Genomic DNA, 15,307 nt, shown 5'->3' with positions numbered 1-15,307 from the left:
TTCCCGTACGTGCTTTATGCTGTGGTGCTTCAAGGCAGTCTTGCTCTTTACTCTTCCCTTCCCATTTTTCACTCCCTCGCTGCCCTCCCTCTCTCACCGGAAAGCTTCAGGGGCACCATATTTATTTTAAGACCACACCTCAGAGAAGACACCCTCATTCCCACTATTACCCTTGGGAACCACTTTCATTTCATCGAGCAAGAATTAAGCAAATCCTTTCTCAAGAAAGCCAGAGCTCCACCAGCCTGCCCTGCACCAGGCTCAGCAGGGGACAGCCCTTGAAAAATGGATGCACAAGGATGCATCCCACCTGCTGCAGGTAATCGCCATTTATTTAGTCCTCCGCTCAAGGATGAAAGCAATTGCTTTGGCCTTAGATTCTCAGGTTGCATGTTGCTAAGCTTGTTTTCACCGCGCAGCCGTACCCAGCCCTGGCTGCAGGGACACAGAGATGCGAACTGGCAGCCTCAGAGCCGAGGTCGAACGTGGGTGCCCGAGGCGAGGCCGGGCTCCTCGCTCAGCTGTCAGTCCTGTGCCTTCATTTACCTCGGGTAAACGCACTCCAGCGTTAGGAAATGGGGCATCATTAATTTTTTTTCCTCTCGCCCATCGCATTTTACATTCGTAGTGCTCATCAGACTGGCAGCTACCAAAGCACTCTGCAGGAAAACGAATCAGTTATGGAGTCAGTTTTCTTTTAATCGGGAAAAATTGGTCTGGCTGTTTTGTGCAGGCTTATATGAATCTTATATGGGCTGTGTGGCCTCTGTGCAGTGACTGCCTCCTCGTGCAGGATGTGTTAGCATGTCAAAAGCATGTCGCCTCTCAGAAAACACTTTGGCTTTCTCAGCCATCAACCTTAGGCATTGGTTTTTATGCTTATCTCTGTATCTTTACAGAAATTGCCTTTTTACTTGTACATCTCAAGTGAAAACAACGAATTTCGGCTGGGCCAAAGGAGAGTTTATCCACGTGATGTTTTTCAACGTGTCTGGGAAAACTGCGTATTGAATAAAAAGTCACATCTGGTCCATCCAAGCTTATCAGCTTTGTCTCAGCTTCCAGACTTAACTATCATGATGACAGGAACAGGTGATGAACGGCAAAGGAATTTTTCTTCACATGCTGGACACTTCTCGCAAAGTTATACATTGGATTAATTTTCTGAGAGTCTGTCACATGTAGACACAAGTTTTCTCCACAGGCTGTGCATACAAGCAGTTTGTGTTTCTAGGGGATGCTACGGCTGTAACATAACCCTGTGCTAAAGCAACCATTTTAAACAGCAATCTGAGTTCACAAGCTAGAAGCTGTTTCATCAGCCTCTTTAATAATGTAGCAGGTGTACACTCCTCTAGTATAAAGATCTTAAATACTTCCAAGGTGTTTACCCTGAAACTCCTCACCGGCATGAGTTAAACTAGAGTTGCCTTCAGCCCCACCTGGTTTGGCAGACCTCTCTGCGTGCACACGCGGTGTAGCCAGTTATTTTCATTGAACAGGGAGAAGAAAATCCAAGGAAAAGGAAAATCTTGGTAACTTGTCATATAACTTCTTTGAAAAGTTACTTTGCTGTTTACCAGTTCCTTCCAACTCTAATACTGACTACCAGTAGACACCAGCTCATCAGTCCCACCTCTCCTTGAATAAAACCCAACACCCATGTCTATACAAAACAAATGTTTTGTACAGACAAATGTACAGCAAATGGCCTAAAACCCCACGTATCTTCACCTGGGTTAACACAAAGAAATATGTTAACATTATGATTATATTTATTTTAAAATCTCTGGCATGCCTATTAACAGGCTGAGTTGGGGGAGGAAAATCCAGCTTTACAGCGTGACTCTTTTATACTCTGCCTATCCCTAGGACACGGCAGCAAGGGCCGTAACAGAAACCAGAGGAAAGATTTGTGGGTTCACGGGGCTGGGTCTACCCCTAAGTGACTGTCTTGTTGGGAAGAGTTCACTAGCTTTCTATGGTTTACATTGGATTTCTCTTTAACATAAAGGCGGACTGCGATGCAGACTTATCATACAATCATTTTATGGAAATAAAAGGAGTTCAAAAGGAGTTTTCAGGGGTCCTTTCGGAAATGTGAAATAACTCCGTGAGCTCGGGGAGCAGTGCCCTCGTCTCTACTGGTAATACTAAACCATGAGCCATGTCGGGGCTGTGAAAACATTATGATAACAAACAGGGAATATTAAAACTCTTCTGAAAATATCTTAGTTACACAGGGGTTCAACTTACTTTTTTTTTTAATTCTGTCATGGTTCTGTCAGATTGAAATTTCCCATTTCATTCCACTTTTTGTGTCAGCTTTGCAATGATGTTTCCCTCTTCTTTTTAACAAGATGCCGGTTTTGGCAGGGCTGTTTCCGCTGCCCTGCAGTTTCTTTAGCCAGGGTGAAAGGTATTGCAGTGATGCAGTGTCCTCGGAGATCAAAGTCTGCAGCCACAGAACCACGTGGAGGTTGACAGTTCGTGCAGCTTTGCTGTTCTTTCTCCGTTTTGACCCAACATGTTGCAGTGAGAATGCAGTTCCAGTTCTGCCGGTGCTTTCTTGCAGCAGTGGTGGATGACAGTGGTTATGCAGATACGGATTTAGAAGCATACAGACTACATCCAAAAACCACATGTCAAGCAGATTAGCAGCACTTGATCAGATTATAAAATCAATTTTGGCTGATATTGTAAAGCTCTGACATTATCCATTATTCAGCCTACCTAGTCCCTGGCAATCAATTCTAAAATGGACAACTTTCATCCCAAGATTTTTACAAAGGGCAAGTGCAAAACCATCAGGCGTTTTCCAACCTAAGAACACAAGGCTGTTACATTAAAATGGCTTGAAAAACAGGAAACCACAGCAGCACTTCAAATATTTAGTCCCTCGCCTGGCTGGCATGAGTTCATCCGCATCACTGATGTCACTAATAGGTGCCAAGAGAGCGGGATCTATATTGTCCTGTCTGCAGAGCAAGGGAGGGAAAACTGGGAATGTGACGGAGCGTGAGCGCCTTGAGTAGCGGTACTACACGGGGTGAGCTTGGGAGTAGTCGATGGCTGCTGCACTGCACAGCGCATCTAGTGCATCACTACGAGAGCAGTGATTTTGGCTCCCTAACCTATGGAAAGGCAGTAAAGAAGCCCCCTCTTCCCTTTAAGACTGTTCAGTATTCTCAGATTTTTTTTTTAGGAAAGTTACAACCTGTGCGTTGCTAGTTTCAGAGCTATTTACAGCAAGAAAACATTTAAGAGTTCAATTTTTAGGGACTTCGTTCACAGCCACATGATAAAAGATTTGAATCCTGAGATATTTTTCTAGCAATTGAATGCATTTGCCAGATGCTTGCCAAAATTGTCAACTGCTTGCTTCTTGCTTGCTTTATGGCTTCAAAGAAAGCTGCTGCTGCCGGTGCAATAGAGCATGGACCTTAGGTACGAATACTTTCAGGAAAAAAGTCTTTTTGTAGTCTGGTTCTTGGAAGGTAAGTACTAAAATAATGGCTAGCATGATCTGAAGTTGCTCTAGTCTTTTACTCATGCTGCCTGCAAAGCTTTATTGTGATAGCATCCTGGGTTATCAGTCTTAGCGCTTTTTCTACGTGTGAAATTTGTAGCTGGTAGTAAATACGCATGTCCATCATCCAGCGTCCGGCCGCCTCTTCCATCCAAATGAGGCTGAATGTGCAACCATTTTCATAAAGTACAGTTATCAACACCAAAAAGAAGTGGTAAAAAGTAGTCTGTGAAGGTACAAAGGTCAGAGCAGGTGTTCAGAAGAGTGTGGTGGGTCCTTCTGCAGGGCTGGAGCACGATGTGGGTTGTCAGAAGCCCGGTGCAACGCCGCTCTCCTCAGCTCCGCAGTTCTTCTCTCTGGGAAGCAAAACCAGTTATTATTCAAACGCTCATGTTGCTGCCTACCGAAGTCTGAAAGGCAATGACTTTTTCCCCCCCCCCCGCTGTACTAGGGCCACCAAAAGAACCACGGGGCTGCTGGCGCCAGCTCTGCCAGCTGAAGTTCCTCAGACAAACACAGCACCCCGACAAAAGTAGTGTGGTCCCATTCCCGTTGGATGCGCTATGACCGCCATCCGCTGCTCTCACCGCTGTGGTTCACTGGCTCTCAGCCTCGCACGGGCTGGGACGGGAACATGAGGCTCACAAAGAGGTATGGTTAAGGGGGATGGAGGAATACGTTAGTAATAGCGGTAGGTACTGCGTGCACGGGACACACGCACACAGGGAGATTAGTAGGCTTTGGCGGGGGTTATTCTGTTTCCTCTTGGTTGTTCCATTGCTGGTTTCTTTTTTTCCTTTTTTTTTCCTTTTTTTTTCCTTTTTTACTGGGGTGGGAACTTTTCATCTCTATTCAGATTTAATAGTTGAAGCATAGTTTTTCTCAGGCAGTAATTAGTACGTAGGTCGCTGGTACTCTCCTTTAGTGCTATAAACTTTTTGCTTCCTCCCTAGTGGAAGAGCTGTTCAAAACGGAGGCAGCAGAAATTCTGTTCACAATGTTGCAGAAACATCTTGCTAAATGACATCAACTAATTTTCACCACTTAATGGAAGGCAATAAAAAACTCTTCTCTGCCATGACAGGAGAGAGCCTTCAGCAAAATGTTTGTATCCTGAAAATCTGAGAGACAGAAGTGCTTTATTCAGGTTTCCGACCTGGAAATGGAAGATCAGAAAACACAAATGCCTGCTCTTTGATCGTGCCTTGCATTAGGCGACTGGCCCTGATGGGTGCCCTGTTATAAAGCTAATTTCCAGAAAGCAAGCTTTTAAGGGTATGCTGATGGCCAAATTCCTTATCTCGCAATTTTGCATCTCAGATCAAAATGGATCTCTTTCCTAACTCTTTTGCTCAGCCTTAGCTACGAGAGTTAATTTTGTTTGAAGAAAGCACAGAAGCTTCTGGAGAGACCAAACGAACCCCAGTCCACGGTGAACAATAGCAGGTAAGGGCAGATCAGCACCGTTACGCCACAACACAGATCTGCCAGGTGCAAGCCATTCCCTTGGTCCTATTTTCAAAGGCACACTAGTTCTATTTTCTTTTGGGTTGTTTCAGAGGCCATCAAAAAGTGTCTATGTTTCTACATTGCAGCTGAAAATCCTTTCTAAGAGGATAAATTGATAAATTAATGTTCGCATCTGAAGGATGTCCCTGTGAACAATTATAACATGTTAGCATTCGGCTAAACAAAGATTTAGGTGTACTTTTTCCCCCCTTGATCACTTCTTTATAATGGAGATCTGTGCTTTCATTGGGTATGAACTCTTCATCTAAAATGTCTGGATTTCTGTATCTGCAAATGAATCACAATGATGTAAATATTTGGGGGAAGAAAAAAAAAATAATATTAGAGGTCTTAAAGATTTAGAAATGTTGTCCTGTCCTCTTTAGCTTCGTTGAATGGCAGATAGGCATGTGCTAGCATAAATCTTCATGCGTAATACAGGTTGTGAAAACAGCATACGTCATACAGTATACAGGTGAGGGGCTGAACTGAAAGTGCACACATAACCTGATTTCGGGCATTTCCTTGTCTGCGACTGCTTGATGTCGGCACTTCGGTTTAAGGAGGAAGTCTCACACATTTCACAAATGAGATGGGGGCAAGAGTGGTTTCATCACGTGCCATCACGGTGGCACAGGCAGCTGTCGGGGCTGGGGGCTGTATTGCAGGTGCTGGAATAGCATCATTGCTATTCATTCATTCATTCGTTCGTTCCCACAAACTGGGTGCTGGAGGAGCAGCACTGGCACCACTGTCTGTGGGGACCGGGTTAGAGCAGGATGGGACGTACACTTTGGTGCTTAGGGTGGCTTTGCCATGGAGCTAAGAAAAGTGACAGTTAAGAAGAGCCTGTGCGTAGGTGTGAGCTATGTGTCTAGGCTCTTACCAGGGCGGTGGAGGACGGTTCACTTGCCTTGCACACGCACTATCTAGTGCCGTTTGAGGTGTCTTAGTGCACTTTGCCTGACCTCCAGCAGTTGGTCCGAAAGGCCTCAGATCTGCCATAGACGCTCTATCATATCTACCTGAGCCATCGCAGGGCATCTGAGACATCCCCATGGGGATGGCAGATACAGCCCAGGGCCAGCTGCAGGTCCTTGCCTTTCTGCAGGGACACCTGTGAGCCAGGCAGGACAGCCTGGGGTCTCTAAAACGGCTTTAGATGTCTCTGCTTAGGCGACAGGTCCCTGTCTGGGCGTCCATCTGCAGCACAACAACTCTCCCTGCTCAGCTGACTGAACCCAGCATCTCTCTGGCAGCGCTGGAGGGATGCTGAAAACAGAGGACCTGGTCTTCGGAGGGTGGGCCACCCTCGGGTCAGGTGAAGGTGGCTGTAGCGTCCCCCCACTTCCTTGCCTCTCTGCTCTCCTCTCCTGCCAGCCAACACCATCTCCCCCCTCTCCCCAATTTCTTTGGTCCACTCAGCTTCCACTCCCCAGGCTTTTTTGTAGCAGCCTCACAGTTTCGGGTAAAGTTCTCTAGGATCTCTTCTCTTGCCCCTCATCTCCTTACTCAGCCCTTTCACACCTCCCTGCTCCACACCTCCAGACCCCCTCCCCAGTCACCCCCACACTCCTCTCCCCTCTCTACCCCTGCCCTGCTGCTCCCCACATCTCGCTAAGACCCCCACACCCTGCTCTGCCCATGGACCCTCCCCGATCCCCAAATGCGCCCTCGGGTCACACGTGTCCGTATGACCCAACTCAGCTGTGACAAGTATGAGCTAAACCCTCCGTGGCACAGGCGGAGCAAAGCGACAACCGGAGATGGAGAGGCAGGACAAACCCAGACCTCCATCTGTTCATGTATCCAGCCCAGGAAGGAGGTGGTTCGGCTGTAGACGCCCGGCTTGTTCTTTTCTGCACAGCCCACTCCGAAGCTGGTGGTCCCCACCAACTTCCAGATACTCATCTCTTCGCATGCTAAAGGGCCCCCGCTATCTCCCTGGAGAACAAAGAATTAAAACAAATGTCAGTGCCCCAGAAAAGGAGGGGAATATCTATTTGGGGGGTAGTGGGAGAGACATGGTCCAGTAATTCAAAGTCTCCTGTTTCTGCCCTGTTGTGGTTCCTGGGAAAAGCATACTCTACAGCAGTAGTTGAGGACTTCTTAGAGATGTGTATTAAATTATCTTTGTCTTTCCCCAGCTAGCAGTACAGTAGAACATCAGCAAGGTCGAAGCCTGCTGTTCAACAACACGGAGGTGCCGGGAGCGTGCCAGTCCTGCGGTCAGGGCACTGCTAAGCTGCAGCCCCCGTGCCGTGGTCTTGGTCTCTCACAGCTGCTTCTCTCCAAGAGCTCCTGGCTGTTGAGCTGTGCTGAGCCCAGGGTTACAACTACAAGGTTGTAGCCCACCTCCTTCCCTGCCTGCTCCTGCATGCGATCTCGCCCACCGCTTTTCTGGCCCTTCCCAGACACTTTGCTAAGCAGATTCGACTCAATGGACTTGCATCTAAGTACTGAAAACTCTCAATTTACGTTGCTGGGGCAGTTTCCTGCCCTAGGAGCATCAGAGTCAGCACAACAACAGAAAAAAAGGGAATTTTTGTCCCTTGGAGCCGTATGCTGAGCACGCTGCCTTTGGGGAGCTCTCCCAGGCACAGTGATGTGCTGGGTACCTTGCTGAGGGGGCTGTGCAAACAGGGCTTTAAATGAAGATCTATGCACCTGATGCCTTTGCTTTGTCTTGTCCCATGCGTAATTGGGACTGAGCACATCTGGAAACATGAAGTTTCTGCCCTTGCTCTTCATCCATGACTAGCTAGGTGAGTCCACGTTAGTGTGTATGGGGATAAGACCTGGCACAAGGTGGGCACCGTCACGACTCTGACAGTGACTTTGAATCATCACCGCCCTGTGTCGTGAAGGATCCCCTGATCCATCGCTGCTATGAACCCCTCTCCCCTACAGTCATTACCAGTCCCCTGAGTTACCCAAACACCTCTCCCTTTCTTCCTTTCCCTGCCTCACTCTGCTCTTCCCAAAATCACACGCTTCTGCTTCTCTACTGATCGATGCCTTGGCTGCTTTTCACCGCAGGGTTTCTACACCTGGCAGGTCTCCGGAGCTGCTCACCGTGCAGGGCAGTGCAATTTAGTGCAGCGCAGAGGCCACAGTCGGGGCAAAGAAAGGATGGCACCACGCTGTAGCACACGCAATAAAATTAAAAAACATCTTAAGTAAATTTGGCTTCAGAAGTAGCAGATATGGTCCACAGAGGAAATACAAGAAGGGAATTGTAGCAGATGAATGCGTGCACAGTCAGTGATCGATATTCATGGTAAACAGAGTAAATGGCACAAACCCAAATGTTTGCCCAAGAAAAGCCTGGGAGTGCTTTCTGATAACTTATCGCTCATGTTTTTTCCATTGCTGCTGTTAATGAGCATAGTTGCAGTTTGGAAACTTCCATACCTGGCAGGTGTCTACGCCTCCCTTTAGGAAACCAGCACAAAGCATTGAAGGAGTTATGATCCCACCGTAGACATCCCTGTGATTGCAAATGGCATTAGAAATCAGAGGAACACCTGCATAATTCATGGTGTCAGATGTATCACCTGTTAAAAAAAAAAAAACAAAAAACAAAAAACACAAAAAAACCCCATGAATAAAAATACTCTCTATCCTTGAAACTAATCTCTAATTATAAACAGAAAATGGTTTAGTATATGAAGAATTGACAAGCAAGGGCCAAAGAAATACAGTTAAAATGGCAATGTACAAGTAAGGCAACTAAGTTTCTTATCGCTTACAGAATCCAGTACCTAGTAACTCTATAGAGCTGTGGATTATCACAGTATATAATATAAAACTGTACATTAAATGTTTCTACTTCAGACTAGACCATCCATGCCAGTAATGAACTTAAAAGCTAGTTGGACACTGTCTTCAATACCAGTGCCAAAATTTGTTTCGAATTTATCACCTGTTCTGTTAGTCAACAAGTCATCTGCAAACATCTGATTTATTTTATAAATATTTACTTTATTCAGAGTCTGAATGGATCATTTCTACAAATGGGAGTATTTGCACGCTGTCTACTGTGAATTTATAGCTGACTTTTTATGTGGTAAACCTTGCTTTCATTTTTTTCCCACCTTTCACTATTATCTGTAGGTCAGGTAACGCACTGTTCTTGTTCTCTGAACAACAGGAACATGTTAAGTAAGATGAATGAAGAATGATTGAAAAACAATGAGCTGAGAATTCAAGCATTTTCACATGAAAGTGATTCAGTACATATTATTGGTTAACACGACCTGTGAGTCATGGTAAAAAAAAAATAAATAAAAAGACCTTTTTCTTGGTGACATTATTCACAGATCCAATTCCTACATCATCCAACCAGCCTGAAAATGCATACATGCTTTCTCTGAAAAAATGAATGGTCAATTCTTGCATTCATGCTGTGCTTTCTACGCTTGAAGTTCGAAAGGACACAGCCTGTTTGACTGAGACCGAGTACAACATTGCGGACAGAGTTCCTGCCCACGAGTCATTTTCCACCTTTTCACAGTGTGTACCCATCCACTCCTTGCGAGAAGGGTTTGTACAGCACTTTTGCAGCTCAGGATGAGCATAAAATTTAGGAATATGTCTTCTTTTACCCCCCCAGATATTCCAGAAAAATTAATGTTGAACAATGCTCCAAGCAAATCCTGTATTTACTGTCTGTGGGATGTTTTCATGCAGTGTAATCAACAGCAGACCATTTAAAATACCTCCTTCCACAGTTGCTCCCCATCCTGATACCCAACACATTTTCCCTGCTGGGAACTGCTCACCAAAATTAGGCAGACAAATTGGCTCTATGTGACCTATTTTAAAAAAAGAGAGAAAAGAGAGAGTTGCTTTTAAAATTTAGCAAAAAAATATTGTATGCCTCAGTAAAACTTGAGGACTTGACTTACAGTGAACTTGTTATGATATCAACATCACCCACTCCCCACGTAAATAGCCTGGAGGGTCTGCAGGTCTTTTGCCTTATGGCCAGTGCCATAGGTTTGAAACAACACCTACACCAGGCCTAATTAGTTTCAAGGATGAAGCAACAGAAGGAGGTTGGCAGGTCAATAAACTGAAGAATGAGCAAACAAGAAATGCACCACGTACGCAGCTGACGTGGCGGGTCAGAGACCCCACAGCATGCTGCTGGGGCAGAGAAATGGCCTTGGCTGACCGTGGCACGACTGTGTGGCACCTCCTAACAGGTTTTGCGCGGCAGGACGTACAAAGAGCATTGCGTGCATATCTCTGTGCTCTTCTGAAAGGGCAACAAGGTGTCTGGCGTGCTCTTTGCTTCCTACCCATCGGCTCATAGAGTTTCAGTGCCTCTGAGCTCTGGGGCACTGAAGCCTGTGCTGGTTTTGGCTGGGATGGAGTTAACTTTCTTCACAGTAGCAGGTATGGGGCTATGGTTTGGTTTTGGGCTGAAAACAGTGTTGATAACAGAGCGATGTTTTCGTTACTGCTGAGCAGGGCTTACCCAGAGCCAAGGCCTTTTCTGCTCCTCACCCCACCCCACCAGCGAGGAGGCTGGGGGGGCACAAGGAGTTGGGAGGGGACACAGCCGGGACAGCTGACCCCAATGACCCAAGGGATATCCCATACCGTATGGCATCATGCTCAGCATGTAGAGCTGGGGGAAGAAGAAGGAAGGGGGGACGTTGGGAGTGATGGCGTTTGTCTTCCCAAGTCACCGTTACGGGTGACGGAGCCCTGCTTTCCTGGGGATGGCTGAACTCCTGCCTGCCCATGGGAAGCAGGGAATGAATTCCTTGTTCTGCTTTGCTTGCGCTCACAGCTTTTGCTTTCCCTATTAAACCATCTTTGTCTCAACCCACGAGTCTTCTCCCTTTCACTCTTCTGATTCTCTCCCCCATCCCACCGGGGGGGAGTGAGCGAGCGGCTGGGTGGGGCTGAGTTACCCGCTGGGCTTAAACCACGACAATGTCATGCAATATAATCAGTGTTTGATGCTTGCAAGGACAAAATGCGATGTGTCAAGATGAGCTGGCACCGAGCAAAGGGAGAGAAGAGACAAGGGCAATTCCTAGTGGTTCAGTTCTCCACAGTGCAATGATCCCAGTATAAAGCAGCAAGCCCCCATTATGGAGCCTCCAAGCCCCCGGGCTGCCCCCAGCCTAGCGGGTATCTCGCTCAGGTGCAGAGCCATTCCTGTTCTTGACAGCCTCCCAAACTTATTCCTGAGCAAACGAAAAGAGCACTAGCGGAGAGATAAAACAGAAGAACACCGAGCTTAATTTTCATTCAAATTGGAAGTTTAAAGTATTTCAAGAGAATTGGTTTAGGTACTGGCAATCTAGATGCGTCAGAGAGAGCCAGCTCCCCTTCGCAGAGAGCTCGCCGTGATTAGAAGCTATTGGCAGGTGATTGTTTAAATTCAGACAATATTATTATACTTTACTTCAGTTCACTAACCGTGCCAGCTGTAGGTAGCATCCTGCTGAGAAAATAAAAGTAGTTTTAATTTAAAAGCATCATTATATTTGAATTGCCTTTTCTGCTCTTTGAAATTTAAGCTTGATCTTCAGCTTTGGACACTGCTGCATCTCCCTATACTCACAGAAAGGACATGATAAAAATCTCTGTGACCTCCAAGTAAAATGAGGTAGGGCGTTTCTTTTACATAGGAGAAATATTTAGAAAGAATAAAGTTAATGTTTGCCTATTATTAAGTGCCGTCAGTAAGCCAATACCAGAATGGACTGGGAACATTTTGCACCACGTTGTTGCTCTCTGTGCCTGGATATTGGTTACAGAGGAGTTCCTGAGACCGAAGCCGGGAGGTTTCTGTCGGAGCAGTCTGGACAGGGATGGCTGCCTTGCCATCTCGGCAGTAGCCTGGCTCCATCTACGCTGCACATCTCTCATTGCTTTTAGAGGTGGTGGGGATCCACTCGACTGTCCTGGGTCAGGCATCGGGCACCAACAGACATTTCCCTGTCTGTACTAGGAAAGTCACTTCTCGCTTTTCGCTAGAAAGGTGAGAAAGTCGAGTGAAAGCTAACAGAAAGGATTACCATTGAGAGCAAGCGGTGCTGCCAGTTTCATCAGTGCTATATCATTTCCCATTGTCTTGGGTTTATAATTTCGATGGTATATAATTTTTTCCACTGAATATGGGTGAACCTGGGTGTCTTGCTGAGTCACAAATCCAACCTGCACACTCCATGAGCTCGGCAAGTACAGGCTGAAACAAAGAGGTAGGAGAGAGTGAAAAACCCTCAAGAAAACCCTCAGGTTTTCTAATCATCCTCCGTGCTTATGAACCATGTAAAACTCTACAGGCAAATAGCTACAGTCTGCTGTACTTGCTTACTTATCTATTAATACTGGCTGTGCTTTGCATCTAATTTTAAAAAATATAGAAAGGATGATTAATCTTAGTAACACACTGGGTCACCGGTATATTATCTGTGCAGCTTTCTACAACTATATGAGAGTTTTGCATTGACCTACCTGTCTGTTCTCCTATGTGACCTCACAGCAGTCGATGCTGCTGCCCGGGACACCTCTGCTCAGCCACCCGGCTAGCTCAGCGGTACTTGTGGCAAGGCATTTTCAAGGGAGAGGCTTTCCTTCTGGAAGATGCTTCTGCCCCCAGTTCATGAGCAGCCACATCTTTCAGCCTCCAGCACATGAGCGGCTCCTCTTCCCTTGGCTTTAACCCCACCAACCCGGGCTGGCAGTGGCTTAGTGGCAGTGCTGGGAAAAGGCTGCAGGGATGTGGGTTGCGTTGCCAGCTCCCATCCCCGTCGGCCTTTGAACACACCACAACCATCAGGGTTGTGGGGGACAGAGCTAAGGACAAAAGTCCTAAAATGCTTAACTCCTAAGTAATTCTTTTTATGGCAACACAGGGCTCTAAGTAGGATCCAGGGACGGGATTTGTCTGTCCCATCTCTTCTCTCTACTGGGTATGAAAGCATCCCACAGGACTTGCTCAGAAGCAGGTATCCATGTTGTGGATGCCTAAAAGTGGTCAGACAAATCCCGTTTTAGCTGTCTAAACGCCTTCGGTGAAAGTGGCCTGGAGTTTGAGAGAGTTGGAAGAGCTCTCCTGCACTGTTAGCAACAAAGATGACTGCAAAACCAGACAACTCACTATAAATGAGAGTGTTATGTTTATAATTACACAAAGAGGAGTCTAAATAACTGTTTAGCGTCTATTTACAACTCAAAGACCACTTCCAACAGCACAAAAAGGAGCAGTGAGCATGTGGTAAAGGGCACTAAGCACGGTACAACTCACTAACTACCACCGATTGATCCTATCAATTTGGAATGGATCTTGTCATTTATTCTGGAGCTCCAGAGTACCTGAGCAGCCAAGTACAAATTCCTCCTGAGCTGTTAACTCACACGCAATGTACAGAAATTGCAGATCAGGATACCTAAATTCTAGCACTTAAATGTTGTTTTAAGTTGATTTCCCAGGAAGCTGGGAGTGCCCAGAATATCTGAAAACTGGGACCCCTGAGTTGGACCACTTCTTGGGGAGACTTTTTTCCATAAAGACTTGCACTCAAGCATAAAGAGAAAAAGATGGTTTAAATGTTAAGGAGCAAGCCCATGAAATAAGGATAACCCAGTCTCTCCTGCAGTTTACTTTTAAGAGAAAACACATCAGCCCTCCTCTGCAGTGGCCCCACACACAGACCCTCTGCAAGCAGGGATCAGTGGGACACCCCGAGCAAGACAATTTAGGGACTTACTCATAGACGCAGTGGGCGGCTGTGAGGATCCAGCGTGGGGTGATGACGGACCCTCCGCAGAGGTGGTGCCCGTGGAACTGCAGGCTGACCTGCCAGGGCCACTGCCGGGGGGAGGACGCGTTGCCCCCCACGATCCGTGGCCCGTAGCTGGCCCGCGTCCCGCACGCTGCCAGAAAGCAAAGGTTATGGTCCGCGGAGGAAACGCAGGCACATTTTTGGTTACCTTCAGCCCCTCTACTCCCAGCCTCGCTGAGGCTGGAAGGTCTCCGCAGCAGGACCGTCCCCATCCCCATGGCCCACCAGAGGTTTCTCCTCCTCCCTCCCATCCCCGCAGGATCGTGCCAGCAGCCAGTATGGGGGCTGCGGGGCTCATATCTTCTCCCCTGCAGATGTAGGGCTGTAAAACCCACTGTTCTGCCCTCCTTAAATGCACAGGGTCCCAGAGGCCCACATAGGCAGACTGAAGGGCTGAAGCATCTCATCTCGCCTGGTGATTATTTTGGTGTTGTTTTTTGTCTTTTCATATCCTGATCTGAAAACTAGCTGACATGGAGAGGTGTGGGATGAAAGTTCAAATGTTATGACAGAATTTCCCTTTCCTCACCGAGATGGCAAAGAGTTGGAATTACAGAATCAGTCCATGGACTAAACTCACAATCCTTCAACCTCTACTCCCTACTGTGATTCTCACTGAAACACTCCTGCTACCTAATGCTCCCAATCTGTCCTCCCAGCCCATTCTCACTTTCTGAAATTCTTCTAAATTGTATATAAGAAATACTAATTTTACTTTGGTGTGATAAACTGGTGGTATAGCATGCCCTGAGCATACAATTCCTCCCAACTTGCTGTGCAGTGGATGAAGGACAGTTTCTGATTTTCTTTTCACTTTTCCTGATTCTTACCCAAACATTTTAAGATGATGACATTACCAGAAGTGCATTCCTCTCTAAGACAAAAAGACAATGCAGTATTAGTTCCAATTCACAAATACTGTTGGGTGGGTTTTTTTGATATTGTGTCATCTTCTTGTACAGTCATGGGCAAATAAATACAAGTAACTCATATACTGAAAGAGGTACAAAGTCATGTACTCATCCAATCTACTTAGGGCATTTAGCTGAAATACTTAGGAGCTTGGAGACCATCGGGAGCCTGCAGACCACATGCTGCCCTGCTGAAGAGTGGTTCACTCTTCCATGAGGGCAGGTTCATCAGCAATTTTCAACATGTGATCTGTAGTCTCCTTGGATCCATAGTTGGCTTCTCAGTGAAAGGTAAGTAAGAAAAACAAGCAGCTGTCAGGAGGGAGAAATGGACCATAAAGGGTTCATAAGCCCACTGGGAAATATCTAGGGATCTGTAAACTGAAACAAACTGCTTCATAATGGAAAATGGTAAGTGCCTGGTGTCTATCTATTTGGGAAAAAAAAGGGATCATGGGACAAATAGGCTTTACAAATAGCTGATATTAAAGCCTTTGTTGATTTTAACAGGCCTTGGATCACGCTCTTAATTCGTATTCCAGCAA

General features: G+C 46.4%; 1 protein-coding gene across 1 annotated transcript in view; it reads right to left on the bottom strand.

Annotated features, from left to right (window-relative positions):
* Positions 1 to 3,864: 3,864 nt before the first annotated feature.
* The window catches only part of TMPRSS3 (transmembrane protease, serine 3), a 19,322-nt gene continuing 7,879 nt past the window's right edge, over positions 3,865 to 15,307 (bottom strand). The window contains exons 7-13 of the mRNA XM_009702918.1: positions 14,682 to 14,725; positions 13,777 to 13,942; positions 12,082 to 12,251; positions 9,760 to 9,855; positions 8,453 to 8,595; positions 6,830 to 6,982; positions 3,865 to 3,885 (exon numbers count right to left, since the gene is read on the bottom strand). Of these exons, the coding sequence (XP_009701220.1) occupies positions 3,865 to 3,885; positions 6,830 to 6,982; positions 8,453 to 8,595; positions 9,760 to 9,855; positions 12,082 to 12,251; positions 13,777 to 13,942; positions 14,682 to 14,725 (793 nt within the window). The remainder of the gene's footprint in view (positions 3,886 to 6,829; positions 6,983 to 8,452; positions 8,596 to 9,759; positions 9,856 to 12,081; positions 12,252 to 13,776; positions 13,943 to 14,681; positions 14,726 to 15,307) is intronic.

Source organism: Cariama cristata, unplaced genomic scaffold, assembly GCF_000690535.1.
Source record: "Cariama cristata isolate BGI_N322 unplaced genomic scaffold, ASM69053v1 scaffold10266, whole genome shotgun sequence".
Classification (NCBI taxonomy): domain Eukaryota; kingdom Metazoa; phylum Chordata; class Aves; order Cariamiformes; family Cariamidae; genus Cariama; species Cariama cristata.
This window is presented reverse-complemented; position numbering and strand designations above follow the sequence as displayed.